Source organism: Saimiri boliviensis, chromosome 3 (assembly GCF_048565385.1).
Source record: "Saimiri boliviensis isolate mSaiBol1 chromosome 3, mSaiBol1.pri, whole genome shotgun sequence".
NCBI lineage: Eukaryota > Metazoa > Chordata > Mammalia > Primates > Cebidae > Saimiri > Saimiri boliviensis.
The window spans coordinates 168440439-168462818 of NC_133451.1; the positions used below are offsets into that span (position 1 = coordinate 168440439).

Below are 22380 nucleotides of genomic sequence, written 5' to 3' on the forward strand. Positions count from 1 at the left end.
GAGGCCTGCTCCTCATAGATGGCAACTTTTATGTGTCCTCATGTGACAGAAGGGCAAAAGAGTTAACAAGTTCCCATAGACCACTTATAAAGGCCTACTATTAGGTTGTTCTTCCATTGCTTCAAATAAATACCCAAGGCTGGGTAATTTATAAAGAAAAGAGGTTTAATTGACCTATGGTTCTGCAGGCTTTAGAGGAAGCATGGTGTTGGCATCTGTTCAGATTCTCGGGAGGCCTCCAGAAGCTTTCAATCATATGGACAGTGAAGGGGAAACCTGTGTATCATATGGTGAGAGAGTTGTAGCAAGAGCAGGAGCAAGAATGAGAACATGGACGGGATGGTGGAAGGTTCCACATACTTTTAAACAACCAACTTTTAAAGAAGGCTATGAACTCACTCGTCATTAAGTGGATGATGCAAAGCCATTCATGAGGGATCTGCCCCTATAATCCAATTACGTCTCACTAAGCTCCACCTCCAATGCTGGGGATTACATTTCAGCAGGGGATTACATTTCAGCAGGAGATTTGGAGGGGACATCCAAACTACATCAGGCACTAATCCTATTTATGAGGGCAGAGCCCTCCCAAGGGCCCTACTTCCTAAACTCCTAACCTTTGGGGTTAGGGTTCAAGAGATGAATTTTGTACGTTTAAAACATAGCATGTATCTTATATAAGAATTTTAATTTCTATTTGCAGGTGATTTTCATTTGCATAGAGACTGAAGTATTTTTAAAAATCAGCGGAGTATTTATAATCACATTAGTAGCTATTAGTCTCAAGAGCAAAGGTCCACTCCACTTCATTCGGCCATGTAGACTGTGTACTGCAGAACTTCAAGGAATGCTCAAAGGGAAAGATGTGTGAGAAATGATTTAGTTTTATTTGTGGTTGGTTCATCAGTAATTTTGATGTAATGATAACATGTTTTCCTATGCAAGCATGTAATACAGGGACTCAGATAATCAATAATGTGTTCATGAGAACTCCTTTTCCCTATTACTGGTGGTTAATACAAATTGTTGATTGACTGACTGAATATACTACATCTGCTTTTCCTATGTCATTTAATATTGAGTTAATGACTCTAAGAAAATATCCATAAGCAACATTTATGAGGCAAATGGAGTAGTCAAAAACACATAATATAGAATTTTTAGGCACTGGCTCTGCTTAAGACATATGCTGCATCAGGCACTGCAGGATATACAAACATAAACTAGTCCTGGTCAGTTATGAGACTTACACATCCAAGAGGTGATGAACAGTAATTGTTAAAACACTAGGCTAATTTTCTATAACAAACACACCAGCATTTAGATATTCAAAAGACTCTTGTGCCTTTTTATGCTTCAGGAGCCTTCATTTATTTATTCATTTACTTTATTCAAGAAATATTTATTGAGGACCTACTACTGTATGTGATAAGCATTCATCTAAGTACAGGAGATGCAGCAGTGAACACGTAGCACTAATGAAATTTACATCTAGTCGTAGGGGATAGATGATTTAACAACAGATTGATAAACAAGAAAAATAGCAAATAGTGAGAATTTAAATAATGTTGGGTAAGAACATGATGTGTCAGGACCACTTTAGGTGGAGCTGTCAGAGATGACCTGTTTGAGCAGGGGATGTGGAAGCTGATCAGCCACATGCCAATGAGAGGAGAGTATTCCAGATTGGGCAGTTAGAACTTGGTGTGCTTCAGGAGTGCCAAGGATGCTGGCATGGGTGAGAGGAACCTAATTATAAGGGATTATAAGAGCTCAGGTTCTATTCTCAGTTCAACGAAAAGCCAAGTAGGGTAGCTAAGATGTTAACATACTTTGCTATAAGTTTGCTATGGCTGCTGTGTGGAGAATGCATTGCAAGGGGGTAAATATGGGATCAGAGAGATCAGTTAGGGGACCATGGCAATAATTCAGGTGAGAGATGGCAGGGTTTGGACCAGCGGGGTAGTAATGGAGATAGAAATAAACAGATTGGGATACAGGATTTTGGAAGTCAGATTGGTAGAACTTGACTGTGCAGCTGAATGTGAGTTGAAGGAAGCAGAAATTTAGAGTAATTCCTACGTGTTTGGTTTGAGTAACCGTGGAGATGGTACTCCATATGTGGGAAAATAGGCAGGGAGTAAGGTGAGACAAGGTAAAATGGGTAGGGTCTTAGGAATTCTGTTTTCACCATTTTAAGGTGTCTAGACATCCACATGGAATTGTCAAGTAGGCAGTTTAATTTAAAATTCAAAAGGAGATCTCATTTGGGAGGCCGAGGAGGCAGAACATGAGGTCAGGAGTTCAAGAACAGCCTGGCCAACATGGCAAAACCTCGTCTCTGCTAAAAATACAAAAATTATCTGGATGTGGTGGCAGGTGCCTGTAATCCCAGCTGTTTGGGAGGCTGAGGTGGAGAATCACTTGAACCTTGAGGAGGAGCCGAGATCGTGCCATTTCACTCCAGCCTGGGCAACAAGATCAAGCAAGACTTTATCTCAAAAAAAAAAAAAAAAAAAAAAGAAGATCTCAATTTCCCATTAAGAAGATAAGAAATAAATTGGGGCTAAGTTTTAGGTTTTAGGTATGTCGCTGAAATTGTTAAAATACCTATTTTTATATTGATTTATTAATTTAGTAACATGTCCATATTTAAGATCACATCAGATATGTTGACTTAGAAATATTGATTTTTTCCTGTCTTATCTTTTCTAAAAAACAATTTTATTTGAAAGATTCCTATACACTTCTGGAAGCTCCACATGCATTTTTAGCAACAGTGTCTTTGGCACTGTTAGTGTAATGTTGGGGCTACGTAAGCAAATTCCAGAGTGCATCACCTTCACTTCTAAGGTTTTGAGATACTGAATTATCTTAATTAATGTATGTTGTCCTCACTGGAAACTTTTGTCCTGAGTCACAGCATGCATCTATAAAATATTAGGACAATTATATAGTTTTTAAAACCTGTATAGGCATATACTTGTGATTTCTATAATACACTTACCTACCACATTGCTTTTGTGCCTCTTCAAATTTGTAATACCTCTTTATCATAAAGTCAATTGATTCATAAGGTAAGCAAGGTTGTTTTTCTTTAAATTACTCATATTGGATTTTTTTTAAATTTATTTTTTAGTTGACAAAATTTTTACGTATTTAAGGTATACAACATGTTTTGATGTAACATTGTGGAATGGCTAAGTCAAGCTAATTTATATATGCATTGTCTCATACTTATCTTTTGTGGTAAGAACCCTTAAAGTCTTCTCTTTCAGCAATTTTTGAATACACAATACATTATTATTAACTATAGTCACCATATTTACAGCGGATCTCTTGAACGTATTTCTCCTAAACTTTTTAAAGACTTTTATAACTGTATCCAACTCTTGAAATTATAAGGGAGGTAATATTTCTATCTTTTCATTTTAACCCATTGTATTCTAGAGGGGTTATCATTTCAGGGTAATGTATAGTTCACAAATAATATATCATTGTTTAAAATTAAATAATTAGGGGAACATCCCATATATGAAGGACTTAGTAAAGACTCAGAAATAAGACAGTGTGTTCTTTTCAAACTCGTTTGCATCTTCTTTTTTTACTTAATTAATCTGTATTATACCTATCGGTACATATACTCATGTTTTAATGTCTGCCTAGTGTTCCCTTGTATAAATGTACCATGATGTATTTAGTCAGCCTTCTATTGATGATATTAGGTTGCTTCTTTGCTATAGCAAACAGTACTTCCTGTATATAGTAAATACCCTTGTATTTCCTTTGCCACATGTGCAAAATCTCTGGAACAAAGAATATATACATTTAAAATTTGTTAGATATTGCCTACTCGGTCCTCCAAAGAAGTAATACCAATTTTTATTACAGCCAAAAACACTGGGGAGTGACTATATCCCTCTACTTTCTCCAAAATAGTACATTGTCAAGCTTTTTTATCCTGGCCTTTTATTTGATATAAACAATCAATTATGTCATTGTAGATTTGAGATTGCATTGCTTTTATTATAGGAAAATTATTTGAAATATCCTCAGTTATAGCAAGTTTTTGTCTCTTGAAGCCAAGTTTGAGTTTTCAAAGGGGTCAAGGCTTATGATAATATAGAGAATTAAATTAGCTGTTACCATAGGTTTTTTTGGTTTTGTTTTATTTGTTCATTTTGGGAGGTGGAGAGAGAAATAAGACCTAATTTTTAGATAACATTAGTATTTTTATTTGGATTATAAATCATTTCAGAAATTTGTTTCAAAAGAAGAGTTCTAAAAATATCTAGCTAATGACACCTATAACTGGTATAAGGTGACAGCTTTCCAAGGGGAATTGTTTGGATTGAAAAACATGCTTTGGATTGTGTAGGGTCTGGTATGTTTGTTTTAAAAAGTCACCCACTGTGAAGGCTTTAGCGCAAATGGGTTTCTTTCATAGAAGTGTATGTTAAAAACATAAATGCCTTCAGTTTTCTTGGACTGCATTTTTAAACTTAGTTAAAGCCTATTTTAAAATAGTTGTAGATAATCTAGAAAAAGAGATCTTTTTTGCCATTATTAAATAAACATTATTGGGATCATATTTACAGAAGTCTGATTTTTCTACAGAAGATTAAATTATTTATATTTTTCATGAAACCTTCTAAATCTTATCTACTTTTGCAATATAGATATAACTATCTAAAATAGCCATATTAGCAAGACAAATTTAGACAAATATTTGTTTTAGTTTTCAAATATATTTAATTTCAGAGCAAGTTGTGTGTTTTAAACATCAAATTAACATCAATATTTATGTTTTCCTAAAACGATTGGCATATTTAGTGTCTTTTACTTTTTAATATAAACTTATTTGGGGAGAAGCGGACTTAATGCTTGGCATGCTGCACTCATATGTATATATATATATATATATATATATATATATATAATTATGTATATAGAAGTCCTCCTTTATTAAGATGTTCATTGAAGCAATTGTTGTCTATTGTTTTTCAAAATAAAATTGTCTTTTTGTTTTTTTTTTTTGAGAGAGAGTCTGACTTTGTCACCCAGGCTAAAGTGCAGTGGTGCAAGGGTGTGCTCATACCTCACCACAGCCTCTAACTCCTGGGCTCAAACAATCCTCCTGCCTCAGTCTCCTGAGTACTTAGGTTCACAGGCACATGCTATCATGCCCAGCTAATTATTTAATTTTTTCCTAGAGACAGAATTTTTTCACTAGCTTTCCCAGGTTGGTCTCCAACACCTGGCCTCATGCAGTCCTCCAACCTCAGCCTCCCAAGGTGCTGGAATTACAGGTGTGAACCACTGTGCCTGGCCAAAATTATGTCTTAAGTAAACTATCTTACACTTTAAGATTTCTGTTTTTATTTTCTATGACATATCAAATTATTGTCTCATCAGTTTACCATGAGAAGATTTTTAGCAGCTTTTAGGCATAGCACCCTTCCTCCTTAAGTATCTAATGTGTCTGCATGTTCTGTTCTGCAGAGAAATGGTCAATGCATGGTTTGCTGAGAGAGTTCACACCATCCCTGTGTGCAAGGAAGGTATCAGAGGCCACACCGAATCTTGCTCTTGTCCCTTGCAGCAGAGTCCTCGTGCAGATAACAGTGCCCCTGGAACACCAACCAGGAAAATCTCTGCCTCTGAATTTGACCGGCCTCTTAGACCCATTGTTGTCAAGGATTCTGAGGGAACTGTGAGCTTTCTCTCTGACTCAGAAAAGAAGGAACAGATGCCTCTAACCCCCCCAAGGTTTGATCATGATGAAGGGGACCAGTGCTCAAGACTCCTGGAATTAGTGAAGGATATTTCTAGTCATTTGGATGTAACAGCCTTATGTCACAAAATTTTCTTGCATATCCATGGACTCATTTCCGCTGACCGCTATTCCCTGTTCCTTGTCTGTGAAGACAGCTCCAATGACAAGTTTCTTATCAGCCGCCTCTTTGATGTTGCTGAAGGTTCAACACTGGAAGAAGCTTCAAATAACTGTATCCGCTTAGAATGGAACAAAGGCATTGTGGGACATGTGGCAGCTTTTGGTGAGCCCTTGAACATCAAAGATGCATATGAGGTAAACAGGGGACCATGAGAGCAGGACAGGTGTGGGAGAGGGCACTATGGCTGGGGCATTGGACAGCAGTTGTGAATAGTGGGGATATTTGAAACTGAGATGTAATAATTTGCATACTTATTTAAAACTGGAATGTATGCCAAGAATTTTCCCATCTTTTAATTGCTAGAGTTTCTTCCCTGGTGGTTCAGTTGAGAATATGAGCATTAAGGAACTCTCATCTTCTTTTTCTCTTTAGTGATAATTTAATACAGCTCATCTCATGGTTATATTCTCCCATCTTTTTATCTGATCACTATGCATATCCCCATCTATGTTACCCCCACACAAACCTCTTAGGATTTTACTGAGATTCTAAAATAATAGGTGCAAAAACAAACAAACAAACAAAACTCATAGTCTCTTTTCATTCATTCATTCAATTAATCATATTCATTCAAAGTCCCATTGATAACAAAGTCTGGTTTTCTTTCCTCCTATCCTTTCTTTTATTTATTAAACAGATAAACTTACAGATGTCTTCAGAAAAATGGAAATTTTTGCTCTAAAATTTTTCAGTGGAAAGATTTGATATTTCTTCTATTTTTGCTACCCTAGGCACAAGTCTTTAATTAAGGGCTTAAAGATTACACTGTGAGATTCTTCAAATTTCCCATTTAAAATAATCCTTTTTATTAATAGAATTATAGTTTTAAAACAAAGCATCTTAACTGAATGGCACTTTATATGTTTATGAGGTATCTTACAGGATCTTGATACAATTGTTATAGCTTTCTACTATGTGGTACGCTATAAAGATCCAGTGGTAATTCTGACTCAATGCATTTAATTTAGAAAGTCATAGTTGTTTTATTTCCCCTTGTGTTCCTGATGCTTTAGAGTGCCTGGCACATAGGGCTTAGTAAATATTTGTTGAATAAAAATAATAGTAGATACAATAGATAAATAGAATAGAGAGCAGGTCGTAACAGATGCCAAGAAAAATGTGGTAGAGTTCAGAGAAGCAGATTAGGACATCTAGTGGGAAAGATGGAAGAGATTTCTTTGAGGGAGCAATGTCTGATATAGATCCTGGAAAATACATAAGATTTGAATAAATTGAGATTTGTGCATGGCAAGATCCAGAGGTAAAGAGAAGTTAGAAGAGATAGGCAAGCAGGACCATGAAAGGGTGTGGATAAGAATCTGGACATGGAGGAGGTGTGGGAGCACAGCCAGGAAATTACTGAGGTCTTGAATGCCAGGCTGAAGAATATATATTGGTTTAGAAACATGAGGAGTAACTGAACATGTTTTGAAAGGGGAACCAGTATGATTTAAACTGTGCTTTGGAAGGGTGAATTTTACAGTAGTCATAAAATGAATTAGAGGGGAAAATACTAGAAATTGGGAGGATAGAAGATTATCTTAATAGTCTAAGTATGAGGAACTAAGGACCTGAATAAGAACCCTGGCCTTGAAGGTCAAAAGGAGGGAATGGATTTCAGACAAAAAAGTATTAGGTTAATGCAAAAGTAATCACCATTACTTTTAATGGCAAAAACCGTGATTACTTTTGCACCAACCTAATATTATCTGCTGAGCTTGACAGCTAACAGGAGATGCAAGTGAGGGGAAAAGAGGAATTGAAGATAACCCAGGTTTTGAAGCTGGGTAAATGAATATGGTCCTAGTGAGTAAAACCGAGGGCAGGGATTTGGGTGTCATAGTTCTTTCAGGTTAAGTCCTGATTTGGGGTGTGATAGTTCATCTAGGTTAAGTCCTGAAATATTTTTTTTTCAGAATCCATTCTATATAAGCAATGTGTTCAATTTTGATTCTCTTGGAAAAATTTACTGGTTTTCATAGAGTATCTCTATGACCTCTTTGAGCTCTGTAGCAACATCACACTGTAGCAGATTCCAAGAGGGGTATTAAGGACACAGCTGAAGGATTGCTGCCAAATTTGCAGAATTCCCTTCCTGTCTTAACTGACAGCTGGGTATCCACTTTTCAATGGTGCTATGGTCCCAACAGTACAGTAGGATCATAAATCCTCTCCTGCTTTGTTGAGAAAGCCTTCATTTATCTTCATAGTCCTAAGTGTCTCCAGCCCTGAGAATTCTTCACTTGTATGCATTTTATTTAATCTGCCTACTGTCTTCAAAGTTTTGACAATGTGTTTTCTATTTTGCATTTGATAATGATTTAATTATTGTAGCACTGTTTAAAACAGCTAGTGTCCTTAATTTGCACTGCTCCCAGGGTAATGCCTCTTAGCCTGTGGGTTTCTCATGTTGCTACTTCACCTTTGGTACCCTTGATCTGTATTTATAGTAGCCTTGTAGGAGTTATTTCATGTCCCAAGAATTTCATTAGAACTTGTAAGGGGTTGATCTGTGATCTAATTTACATTGTGATCTAATTTATATTGGGATTAGCAGTGGAAGACAGTTGGCTAATGGATAATTCATTACGAAGCACCATCCATAATTTGAATAATAAAAATACTTTTTGAAAGTAGTCAGGATATAAAAATATAGTGTTTTCTGAGTCCTAGCTCTTTAAACATATATCTGTAAAAATGACACTGTATGGCAGTATTTCTTAAGCTTATTTGACCATACAGCACTTTAAAGGTTGTAGTGTCACTGTGGAAAACCAAGAGAGGTGGCTGTGAAATAGAGTAATGCTCAGACTGATGCTGAGAATTTTTTTTAAAGTCTCATAAAGTTAATTATAAGAAATTACCTATATTTAGTTCACTTTTAAAACTTTGTAACAGAAGATGATATGAAGTTATATAAATTTGAAAAATTCTATTGTTTTATTACTGATAAGATAGTCATATATTTAAAATACAAGACAAGATCCACCTACTCAAACCAGTGATTCTCATGTAGATCATAAATAACAATGAAAAGATTAGTTGGTAAATGCTACCTGTACATTGATGTTCAGTCACGCATGGTCTCATGCATCAGCCCATCATCATGCAACCACCTTGAATGTGCCCCACCATGTATGTATGTATTTTAAGCCAGAGTCTCACTGTGTTGCCCAGATTGGAGCATGAGAAGAGGGGTATGGTCCTGAGTAGGTGGGACCACAGGTGTATGCCACTGCACCTAGCTTGGCACAGCATTTATGAGTAACAAGAGTATATTAACACATTTATTAATAAGATATAAAGACTTATACTAAGAAACTATTAATAGTAAGACATATAATCGGAACTACTATATAAAGTGCTTGGTATTTCCCTTTTATATGAAAACTATCACATCCAGTACCTACACAGGATTGCCTTGAACCCCATTCCATGTCCTAAAGAAGTCAAATCTTCCCATGATTCCTATGCCTTAAGGATTTACATTGTCAAAACATCTCTCCTTCTCCCAAGTCAATCAGAATGCAAAACTCAGACTCACCTCCTGTTTCTACTCCAGGACAGACACTCCATGTGAACCATGATTTCTAGAGAGAAAACTTGGAGGGTCCTAGGAAATGGTCGAATTGGCACTTATGTGGCCTTGACCATGTAGCTGTTATTCCTCCCTTCCCCATTTCATCTTTCCCTTTCATTTTTCTTTTTCTCCAGAGAAACAAGTTTTCATCTTTTTTCACCATGCAGGTCTCACTTTCTACTTCAACTATTTATCAAGACATTTGTTTAAAGAAATACAAACTGTTTCAAGTGAATTTCAGATGAACAAAATTATTTCCAAATGAATTTTATAAGAAAAAAAAAACTCCTAGCTATTGTTGTAACTTAGACAAATCTACTAATTGTGGTATAATTGTGCCCCTAGGAACACAGTTTGGGAACTGCTTTATCTATGTTTGTTCAATTTTCTAATCACTTTCAAGCATTATCTTAAAAATTCCACTCTGTGGAAGAAAACCAGCCTTATAATTCGTCAAGTCATCTGTGTTGTTTCCCTTAATTTCTCTGTTCTTTTTATTTTGATATAATTTTAAACTCACAGAAAAGTTGTAAGACCAGTGTAAGAAATTGCTGTACACGCTTCACCCAGATTCTCCAGTTGTTTTTTGCCCCAGGCTAACTACCAATTCTCCAGTTGTTTGCTTTATCATTTCCTCTCTTTCGCTCTATAATGCACATAAGTAATATATGCATATTTTTTTTCTGAATGATTTAATAAACTAAAGATATGTTTTTACTAAATAGTTCAGTGTGTACATTTTCTGATAAGAATATTCTCTTACCTAGTAATAATTATCAAAATCAGGAAATTTTATATTGATACAATACTGTTATCTAATCTGATACAAGACTATTATTTAATAGTTCATAGTCAACCTTTTATTAGTTGTCCCATTAATAAGCTTTAGAGTTATTTCCCCCCAATCCAAGATCTAATTCAGATCCCATATTGCACATAGTTGTAATGTCTTTTTAGTCTCTTTTCAATTTGAAACAGTTTCTCAGCATTTCTTTATCTTTTTAAATTTAGACATTTTTGAAGGGAACAGGCCTGTTATTTTGTAGAATGTCCTTCACAAATAGATTCAGGCTAAGCCCTTTTAGCTGGAATACCATAGACGTTAATGTTGACATCTTAACTAAACAACAACTAATTAATTCTCCAATTCTTTGACACTAGCTGAGTGTCCTGCAACTCAATTCAGTTCTGATTCTTAACTTCATGGAGTTAGCACAGATCCTACATGTTAAGGGCTCAGTCCCACAAGACTGCTCCAACTTCAGATATCAGCCACGATTGGGATCCCTAGACAACCACACTTCTTCCAGGCTAACTACCAATTCAAGGGTTCCAGTGCGAGCCCCACTTAGGTTCCGTAATTAGATAGAATAATTCACAGAACTCAAGAAAGCACTACGCTTATGATTACAGTTTTATTTAGAAGGTTCCAACTCAGGAGCAGCCAAATGGAAGAGATGCATAGGGCAAGGTATGGGAGGTGAGGGTGCTGTCTCTAGAATCCCACCATCCCAGCACATCGATATGTTCATCACCCTGGAAACTCCCCCAGACTTCATTGTTCTGAACTTTTTATTGAGGTTTCATTATGGAAGGGTGATTGATTATATTATTGGCCATTGGTGAGTGGATTTAATCTCCAGCCTGTCTCCCATCTCCAGAGGTTGGGGGTGGGACTGGAAGTTCTAAACCTCTAATCACAAGGTTGCATTTTCTGATTCCCAGTCCCAATCCTGAAGCTTTTTAGGGCTCACCTCATTAGTCTGAATTTGAGTATGGTTAAAAACGGCTTGTTGCAAATGTCAAAATACACTAGTATCACTCAAGAAATCCCATGGGCTTTAGGAGGTCTATGTCAGAAACTGCAGACAAAGACCAGAAACATGTTTAATTATGAGGCATATTTATGTGATGTAAGTATTGATGATGTTAAATTTCATAACTTTTTAAAAGTGATATCCACCTGGTTTCTCCAGTATAAAGGTACAGTTTTTCCCATTGTAATTAACAAGTACATATGGGATTAATAATTAATAATAATTAATCATATGGGCAGATACTTTGAGACTGTGTAAATACTCTGTTCCCAGTTTTAGCATCCAGTGATTTTCCAACTCCATCATACCTCTTATATTTGTTAGCTGAAATTCTAATATAAGGGAGAGTTTTGCCTTCTCATTCATTCATTCATTCACATTATTATGGACTCATGGATTAATCTTTTTTTTAGTGAATTATGATCTCTTATTGTCTTTATGCTGATATTCAAACTATAACAAATTTACTGACTCCTGTGTCTTTTTATTATGTCCTCATTACTTTTGGGGCATTTTTTCACTTTCTGGCTAATCAGAATGTTTGAGACCTATCTTAGACTTTCCCTGTCCTAGACCTAGAATCATTCTTTTTTCCCAAGGAGCCCTGGTTTCTTTTAGTGGGGTGAATGGTACTAAGAAACCAAGATCAAGACACTAGATGTGCTCATTGCTGCTGGTATACTGGCAAACAGAGATAGGAAAATAACATATAAATATACATACACGTTTATATTTTATTTATTTCTACATCTATCTACTTATTGTATCTACTTATTATCTACTTATTATATTATTGTTATTATCTACTTATTATATTAAAAACAAATGATTCATACTGATAGTTCCAATTTCATCCAACAACTAAAGATGCATTATTTTTCTTGTATTCTCTGTTGGGTGTTTCCTTCTCCAAAAATGAAGGACTAGGCTTCCTTATTCCATATATATATATATATATATATATATATATATATATACATACACACCATATATATATATTTCATATATACACCATATATATATTTCATATATACACCATATATATATTTCATATATATATACCATATATATATATTTCATATATATATACCATATATATATTTCATATATATATACCATATATATATTTCATATATATATCATATATATATTTCATATATATATATCATATATACATATATGGAATAAGAAAGGCACCCGCCTTCTCTAAAGCAGGAAAATGCCCTCAGGCAGAAGCCAGATTGTTGAATGGCAATGACTTACGTGTCTTTCTCCTTGATCTGCTCATGGCAGATCAAGTCTTATAGCTGTCTTCAGCAGGAAGGAATACTGGTACCCGATACTTTGTTATGGCAAGTGGACATCCAAGTTTTGATTTCTTTCATACTGTCATGTTCTCATAAACAGTGAAAGGAATAATCATAATGATTGTAGTTTTCCATTTTTTGTTTTGGTGTTTACTGGACCTAGTGGGGTTAGAACTCCTTTATGTGTATTGTCTTTACACTGAGTACATTATTAAAGGAGAACTCTTTGAGATGTCAGGATTTTGGAAATTCATTTCAAATGAAATTTGAAGGATATATTTATTCCTACCCGCTTCACCAGAGAGTGAAATCCACAACTGTCGTTGATTTCAAATTAAGAGTAGACACAAAAAAGATGTAAAAGTCCTACTAATTTTCATCTGTCAGACTTTACTGCTTTGATTAGGTAGTTGGGTTAAGTCTTCTTCTTTATAAATTGTCTAATAATTCAAATATTTATTAACAACGTAACACTGAGCATGTATTTTTATTCATATTTTACTTACTGTTTTTAAAATAATTCACTATATATCGAATTTTTACTTCTTTAATTCGTCAATATCATTATCTTGTCTGTTTTCTTTAGACAATATCTGAAGATAAAAATTTTATTAGGAAGATTCAGCTAAGGTTTTCTCTGCCACTCAATTCATATAACTTTGAAAATATTTACAGAAAAAAACAAAAATGCAGTAGTGTTTATAATGTAAAATATTGTTCGAAAGGGATTTATAACCTCGGGAAAAATCCACACCGGGACAATGGATAACGGATAACTCAGCAAGGCTAGTTTACTTCCTGCGGAAAGGGTGCAACTCCCCTGCAGTCTTGCCATGAGAGCACATCTGAACAAGGAGACAGGGACATTTATAACTTTCATAACCTGAGGCAATCGCCTTACTACTGTGTCCCGTTTCCATTGGCTGGAATGGGACCTCACATTCTATGCTTGACCTGATTGGTGGGAAAAACTTGGAAATTTCCTGAATAGATAAGGGAAAAGAAGATGAGGAGGAAGACAAGGAAAAAGAGGAAGCTACTCAGGAGAAGGTCAGGAAGGTTTTCAAATAAGGTATGGCATGCACCAGGGTTTGGAGGTTGCCCAGTTCTGTTCAGATATGCCAGAGCGAGTCAAGGTAGCTGATTTAAGAAGTAGCTGATTTAGAGAATATATATACATTGGTATATGTTTTTGCTAATAGTGGATAATGGCCACAGATTGTAACTCCTTATAATGTAGTCTCAGATATAACTTTGAAGAAGAACTTTCCCATCTCTCACAAATATTTATGCTGATTTTTCACCATTTTGTAACTTTTCTTTTGAAATTATCTGTAAGCTAAGTTTGGCCCTCTCAGGAGAAAATTGGCCTCATTTCTGACCCCAATTGATGGAATCTAGTGTAATCACTTACTTCATTCACGGCTTGACTGTGACTAATTTATTTTTATTTTTTAAAAAGAAATGACCTTCAAAGTTCATCAAAGGATGAGCTTTTCCAGTGTGGATATTCCATATTCTCTGAAGGGAATTCCAACTGCGGAGTTTTTGGAGCAGTGATGCTATTATTAGGTCTAGCATGTAACTCCCCAAGGCTATTGCTTTGAAGGGAATAGCACTCATTCAGATGTTTGTGTCCTGGAATGCTTGTTTCCATTCCACTCTTACCTCATGTAGTTGTAGCTGTTGATTTTCTCTACTTTCGTTTTCCCTTTATTGACAAGATTTGCTTAAAACTATATGGTAAGGTAAAAATGATCACATTGGATAACTGTGGTATTATTTGCGAATGAATTTCTTCATTGATTTAACACATGCTTTTGACTGAGTTCCTGTGCTAAGAATACAGAATTGAATCCAAAAAAAAAAAACCTTCATAGAGTTTACAGCATAATTTTAGATCTTCCCAATCTAAAGTTTAATCAAAATTTAAACTTTACCTTTGTTCTTTAATTCATACTTAAAAATTTTACACCTCAGAAGTTATTTATGATTATTGGATGTGTATAGTGTGCCCTGTAAAAGGGGAAATTCAAAAGATTAAAGGATTGTTTATAATCTGACTCAATCAGATTGTGTATATATATATATATGTATGTATAATTTAAATTCTTATGTATACTTGAGGTAGAAGTACAGAATACTGAGAAACTGTAAAAGAGCCCTTACAAGGGAAGTAAAGTCATTTAGTGAAAAGGTTGTTCTGGAGGCACAATAGAATCAGGCTGTGAGATTGTATTACAGAGATGGAGAGATGCCACTTTTTCCTGAATTTAAGTACAGCTTTCTAAAGTGGTTAATATTTTGAATTTTCTTTATTTCTGAATATTTGTTCGAGTCTATTTTTTTTCTCATAAACACTAGCTGCTTAAAAAAAAACTCAGTGACTTAGATTTATCTTTGACAAATATGATATGTAGTTACATGATGATGCCTTTCACAACGATAAAATTATTACTCGGAGTAACAAGGTAAGTCCAAGGTTAGATTTCTCTAATCTAATAAATCAGAAAAATCGAATCAATCTTTGAACAGGTCAGTCATTAAATTGAATTTCTTTTTCCATACTAGGATCCTCGGTTCAATGCAGAAGTTGACCAAATTACAGGTTACAAGACACAAAGCATTCTTTGTATGCCAATTAAGAATCATAGGGAAGAGGTAAGCCAATTTTCCATTTTATAAAAGGTCATTGGAAATAATTTTCTTTTTGAAAAATCTTTTATATTTACTTTGCATGTATATGAAATAATGCTTTAGTGACAAATTATCTATAAAGTTCTTAAATGTTCTCCTTGATTTTTTTTTAGTTAGGTTTTAGTTATAGGACCTAATTCTGATAATCACTATGGTCGTTGACTTGGAAATAAATTTTATGCATGTCATATTCTACTTCCCCTCTTCCTGAAGACCTTATTCTATCTTAAGATATGTAATTATGGTTGTGATTGGAATCAATTTATTGCATATTATGTTTTAGGCTTATGGGTAATATTCATAAATGTTCATCCAACTACAATGGTCATTAACTGATTTCATTCAAACTGAGGTTTTGAAAAAAATGGAAATCATAGCTAACTCTAATTATGTAAATTTCAATTTGAAATTTTAACAGGCAAATGAAAATATGTTAGTTTATATTTCCTCTATCTAGAAGACTTGGATTCTGTTAGCACTGAGTTGCCTCTTCATTTTACACTTATTTGGAAAAAAGAGTTAATAAAATATCAGTTAAACTGAATATTTCAATTTAGCATTCTCAATCCTGACTGTGTATTACAACCAACTGGAAAAGTCTAAAAGATTACCAATTGTATTAATCAGAGTTCTCCACAGAAACAGAATCAATAGGATGTATGTAGATATATGAGGGGATTTATTTATGGGAATTAGCTCATGTAGTTATGGAGACCAAGAAGTCCCACAATCTGCCATCTTCAAGCTGGAGAATGAGGAAAGCCTGTGGTGTAATTCAGTCTGAGGCTGAAGGCCTGAGAAACTGGGAGGTTTGCTGGTGTGAGTCCTGGAGTCCAAGGATCTGAGTATTTGAAGTTCTGTGGTCTCAGAAGAGGGAGAGGATGGATGTCCCTGCTTCTGAAAAGGAGCAAAATATGCTCTTTCTCTGACTTTTTGTTCTGTCTGGGTCTTCAATGGATTGGATGATGCCCACTTACATTGGTGAAGGAGAATCTTTTTCACTCAGTCTACTGATTCTCTTCTGGGAACACCCTCACAGACACATGCGGAAATAATGTTTTACCAGCTATCAGGTATAGCATTTAAAAATTCTGGTGCCAAGGTTTCACCTTAAATCAGAATCTCAGAGATTGGGACCCAGGTATCAGCATTTGTTAAAGCTCCCAAATGACTGAAATGTGTGGCCAAGGTTGGGACCACTGCTAATCATATTAGAAGTGCTTCTACTTGATTTATATTCAAATTCTCACATTTATTTTCCTTCCATCTAGTCTATCATCAAACCCCGTTGATATTTTTCATTAGAATGTTTCTGATTTCAATATTTTTTTCTTTTTATTTGTGCTACCTGCACTATGATTAAGATTTTGAAGTAATGCCTGAACTTTTTAAATGTTCTTGTAAGGTGTTTCTATCCTTGAAGTCAATTTCCCTTTAATCTATTTTACATATCACTGCCCTGGGAATTTGCCTAAAACACAGCTTTCTAAATCAGGGCTTCTAAAACTGTGTTGTGCATAGGAATAACCTGGGGATTTTGTTAAACTGCAGATTCTGAATTCAGTAGGTCTGGGTAGAACCTGACATTCTTTTCCAACAAGTACCAAGTTGATGATGACCTGAGTCTTCTAATCCCAATTTAATTTACATGGTCCTAAGTCAGTTATTTCTCAGTAGTCATTCTCAGTGCCTTAGAGTTCCCACATGGTTTCTTAAAAAGGGGGAGTTCCAGCAATAGCAACTAAACATGCCTGCAGCAATGACATGAGATTAATTAATAAGTTTAATTTACTAAGTATGTGAATGAGTAAATAAAAATGAAAAGGCCATACGTGGACTGATTATTATAGTGTTATTAATATAGTTGTTAGGTATATCAAATTAAAAAAAAATTGTCCCATGCATTATTTGGGACATCATTAAACTAATAAAATATTTATTGTTTATCCGAACTCATATTTTATCTGGCAGGCCTAGTTATAAACCATAGACTATGATTCTGTGCACTTAAGACAATGTTCAGTGCACTTAGGAAGACAATGTTCAGCTTTTAGTTATTAAGTATACTTTAAAATCGTTGGCCCCCCAAAACAAGTTTGTACTGGCAAAGGGATTCAGCTTGAATCATGCCGTGATTAAGCTTCTCTTTCTATATGGCATGAACAATTTCTCCAACAGTCAGGATTGGGGAAACTGATGAAAATGCAACAGAGTCACTAGGAATAAGTGAGTAGGATGGCCCCTTCTATCAGAAAGTATCCTCAGAATATACATTATTCCGTATTATGACTGCCATTGAGGATGATTTAAATTAAATAAAAAATAGCTTTAAAAAAACCCACAGCTATATTGAGATATAATTTACATAGTGATATGGTTTGGCTGTGTCCCCACCCAAAATCTCACCTTGAATTATAATCTCCATAATCCCCACATATCAAGGTGGGGACCAAGTGGAGGTAATTGGATCATGTGGGCGGTTTCCCCCATGCTGTTCATGATAGTGAGTGAGTCTCACGAGATCTGATGGTTTTATAAGCATCTGGCATTTCACCTACTTATATTCACTCCATCCTCCCACCATGTGAAGGTGTTTGCTTCTCCTTTACCTTCTGGCATGATTGTAAGTTTCCTGGGGCCTCCCCAGCAATGAGAAACTGTGTGTCAATTAAACCTCTTTCCTTTATAAATTACCCAGTCTCAGGTATTTCTTCATAGCAGTGTGAGAACAGACTAATACACATACAATATAATTTATTGTATGTAAATTATATTGTATAAATTACAGCTTAAGTGTACAATTAGAAGAATTTTGAGAAATGCGTATTTGATCATGTAACCACCACTGCAATCAACGTGGAGAACACTCTGTCGCCTCAAATATTCCTGTGCACCCCTTGCAGTTGATCTCATCCTCCTCCTCCCTTAACCCCAAATCCTGACGAGCATTGATCTGCTTTTCGTCACTATTGTTTTGCTTTTTCTAGAATGTCATTTAAATGGAATCATACAGTATGTGGTCTTTTGTATCTACCTTCTTTCACTTAGCCTAATAAGTGTATGATTCAGCCCTACTGTTGGATGTAAAGGTAGTTTGTACCTTTTTATTGCTGAGTGACTTATTCCGTGGTATGGATACACCACAATTTGTTTATGCATTCAACAGTTGGTAAACATTTGAGTTATTTTCAGTTTGTGTCTATTATGGAAAAAAAGCTGTTGTCAGTGTTTACATACAGATCTTTGTGTGGACTTATGCTTTTACATCTTTTGGGTAAACACGTAGAAGGATCATTCCTAAGTTGTGTGGTAGGCATTTGTTGAATTTTATTTGAAACTTCCAAACTCTTCCAAAGTACCTGTACCATATTTCATTCTTATCAGCAGTGTGTGAGAGTTCCCCTTACATCACATCTTTGGCAACACATAGTGTATCAGTCATTTTAATAGGCATTCTACTAGGAGATGATTTAAATTTCATTACATGAATGTATAACCCCACTGTTAGCCAAGGACCCATTGCCTGCTTATAGATCTGATTGAAGTGGGTTTGGCCACAGATTCCCCAAATAGCCCAAAGCTCTGCTTTAGACTTCTGCTAGATTCCTGAGCTTTCTTGTATCTCTCTCTGTGCTCCCACATCCTCTTCTGCTGGTGTCTGTTTTACCTTGTGGTGACTTGATATGAGGCTTGGACTCTTATACCAAGCATTTCATGAGATTAAAAAACCTTTAGTAGCTTCACTGGGGACTAAGTACAGGTTGAGTATCCCTAATTTGAAAATCCAAAATGCTCCAAAATGTGACACTTTTTGAGTGCCAACATGAGCCACAAAAGAAATGCTCATTGAATCACTTTGGATTTTTCTGTTAGGAATGCTCAACTGATAATAATGCAAATATTCCAAAATCCAAAAATAATCTAAAACTTGAAGCACTTCTAAGTTCTGAGCATTTTGGATAAGAGAGATGTTCAATCTGTAGCTTTATTCAAGAGAGGGCTTCCAGAACACAGCTTTTTAAACATCTTGCTGACCCTCCCCATTCTCCTTCCTTCCCACCTTGCTCCCTTTCCTCCCACGTCCACACTGCCAAGTTCAAAATTATTTCTTCTAAGAATTAACGTTTTCAGAGAAAAGAATGAAGAGAGACAGAATATCAAGCGTGGCTGTTATTAGTATAGAAAGTACTTTGGCTGGCCAAGAGACAAACCAAGGCCACAAACAAGGTGCAATATTTGACTTCAGAATTATCTTTAAATTTGTGTCTGTATAAAGAAACTCACAGTAGTGTTTGCTTTTTTATGTACACATAACTACTGTCTCTCTCATGAAAATTTTAGACCAAAATGGAAAGTTGCATGAAGGCTTTTGGGACTAATTAAGATTGCCTGCTGTGAACTTGAATCCCATCTTTACCACTTGCCTGCTGACAAACCAGAATGGAACTGGTTAATCTCTTTGATTTTCTTCAGTTTCCTTATCTGCAAAATGAGAGCAATAAAAAGATCTGCCTTAAAGAGTTATTGGGAAGATTAAATGCATTCGTGTGAGTGAAGGGTTTAACATAGTTCCTGGTGTAACCGGGGAGGGTACTCAGCTCCCAGTTCTGAAGAGGTTCTTAGCCTCGCTAACACAGAAAAATGGGGAAAGGGGCCCTGGAGGCGCAGTGAGTTTTCCGTTCAAGGACCCAAAGAGTTTTGCAGAAAAGCAATTTATTAAACAGAGACCAAGAGAAAGACAGCTCCTATGCAGTCATGGGAGGGGACCCAGAGAAGGAATCCGTATTGGTAGGAAGCAGTTGGAGTTTTTTTTTTTTTTTTTTTTTTTTTGAGACGGAGTTCCGCTCTCTTGTTGCCCAGGCTGGAGTGCAATGGTGCGATCTCGGCTCACCGCAACCTCCGCCTCCTGGGTTCAGGCAATTCTCCTGCCTCAGCCTCCTGAGTAGCTGGGATTACAGGCACGCGCCACTATGCCCAGCTAATTTTTTGTATTTTCAGTAGAGACGGGGTTTCACCATGTTGACCAGGATGGTCTCGATCTCTTGAACTCGTGATCCACCCGCCTCCGCCTCCCAAAGTGCTGGGATTACAGGTTTGAGCCACTGCGCCCGGCGCAGCTGGAGTTTTAACCTTTGAGTTATTCCCTCCCCATTCATGTTCTCCTCCAATGAGAAGACTTCTTTTAAACTTCATCTGGAGTGATTGATCTTTGACTCTGATACTGGATTGGGCTTGGTCCACAACTCTTTGAGTTACAGAGCCGCCCACTCCCAGAGCTTTCGGTGGGTTTTTTTTGGACAAAGGAGCATCATCTGGCTTTCTCTACCTATCCCGCCCAGGGAAATCTGGGCAAAGAACTTTACATTTGAAAACCCTCTGGTTCCCAGATGAAGGCCCGGAGCCAGGAAACTCATACCTTTAAAACCACGCCCTTTTGGACCCAGGAAGAGAAATTCCTCACTAGCACATTAGAAGTGCAGCAGTGCCGGGCGCTGTTAACCAACCTGGTTAACATGGTGAAACCCCGTCTCTACTAAAAATACAAAAAATTAGCTGGGCATGGTGGCACGTGCCTGTAATCCCAGCTACTCAGGAGGCTGAGGCAGGAGAATTGCCTGAACCCGGGAGGCGGAGGTTGTAGTGAGCCGAGATCGTGCCATTGCACTCCTGCCTGGGTAACAAGAGTGAAACTCCGTCTCAAAAAAAAAAAAAAAAAAAAAAAAGTGCAGCAGCTACTATTCTTTAAAAAAAATATATAGAACCAATAGAGCTTTTAAGAGAGACAAGGAATAGGAATTGTATAAAGAGGTCATGAGCCACATAATAATCAGTTAACTGGGACCAAAGCTAGTACTCGGGTAACTGGGATAGCCAACACACCCTCTAACATAGTCTATAGTTGATTACCCTCTAACAAACTTTAAACTTAAGAGAAATGTGTTTTTCTCTATTTTCCCTCATAAATGAGGCAAAATGAATTTGGTGTTTTCTCTTTTTCTAAGTCCAGCCTTATTGAGTAAGCCAATACCCATTCCGACTAATTACCCAGGAACCTAAAAAGAACTGTGATTATTGAATCATTAATCATTGATTGTTTACAAAATATCCTAATACCTTTTAGTGACACTGGTTTTTAAAGACAGAGGTACCAACTCCGGAAAGCTGTTTGAATGGAGCAGTTGACAACTGAATACAGTACTAAAGTTTGAATTATAACATAAGCCAGAAACCGCAGGAAGATTTTAAAGATTCACTGAAATATCTAAGCTCTTTATTTGCCTCTTATTCTTGTAAAGTATTTCAACTAATTAAAAATGTTTGGGAGTTCCTTTCATTTATGTTATAATCATAAGTGTTACAGATACAGCAGTGCTTTTTTTTAGAAGTAAGAACCATAGATATTACTAAACATGTGTGATAGTAATTTTTGAAAAAAATCATAGAGGTTAAGTTTTTGCAATCTTCCTTCTCCCTACTCCCTTCAAGAGAAGGGAGTTAATGGGAACGTGTAAAAAGAAACTTGGGAAGCATTAGAAAGCTAAAATAATTTATTTTGGAAAGGTCAAAGAGTGACTGGCTGGAGAAAATGAATAAAGACAGAAAGAAAAGAATGATCAAGGGATAGAAGAGAGCCAGTCCAGGATATATATATATATATATATATATATATATATATATATATATATATATGAAGGAGTAGTTTGAGGAGTATGGGATAGGGCTTTGGAAATAACTGCCTTGTATGTAGGAGACAGTGAACATGTGTGATATTTATTGAGCAAATCTTACGGAAACTGTGCTAATGATCTGGCAGGTATTAGTTCATTTAATCTTCATGACAACCATAAGAGGTAGCCCATTCATTATCTTATTCCTACCTAACAAAAAAGGAAACTGAGAATTCACACATTTAGAAAACTTGCTCAAAGTCACGTAACTAAAAACTGACAAAGCCAAGATTCAAAACCAGGCATTCTGACTATAGGGGTCATAATAGAGAAAAGAACATTTCTTAAAAGTCT

At 35.9% G+C, this 22380-nt stretch overlaps 1 protein-coding gene across 3 annotated transcripts in view; it reads left to right on the forward strand.

Moving 5' to 3' along the window:
• Positions 1-22380, forward strand: part of PDE5A (phosphodiesterase 5A) — a 121587-nt gene that overhangs the window by 14600 nt on the left and 84607 nt on the right. For all 3 annotated transcript variants that reach the window (XM_003929734.4, XM_010340346.3, XM_010340345.3), the window contains exons 2-3: positions 5503-6091; positions 15233-15322. In XM_003929734.4, coding sequence (XP_003929783.2) covers positions 5503-6091; positions 15233-15322 — 679 coding nt within the window. The remainder of the gene's footprint in view (positions 1-5502; positions 6092-15232; positions 15323-22380) is intronic.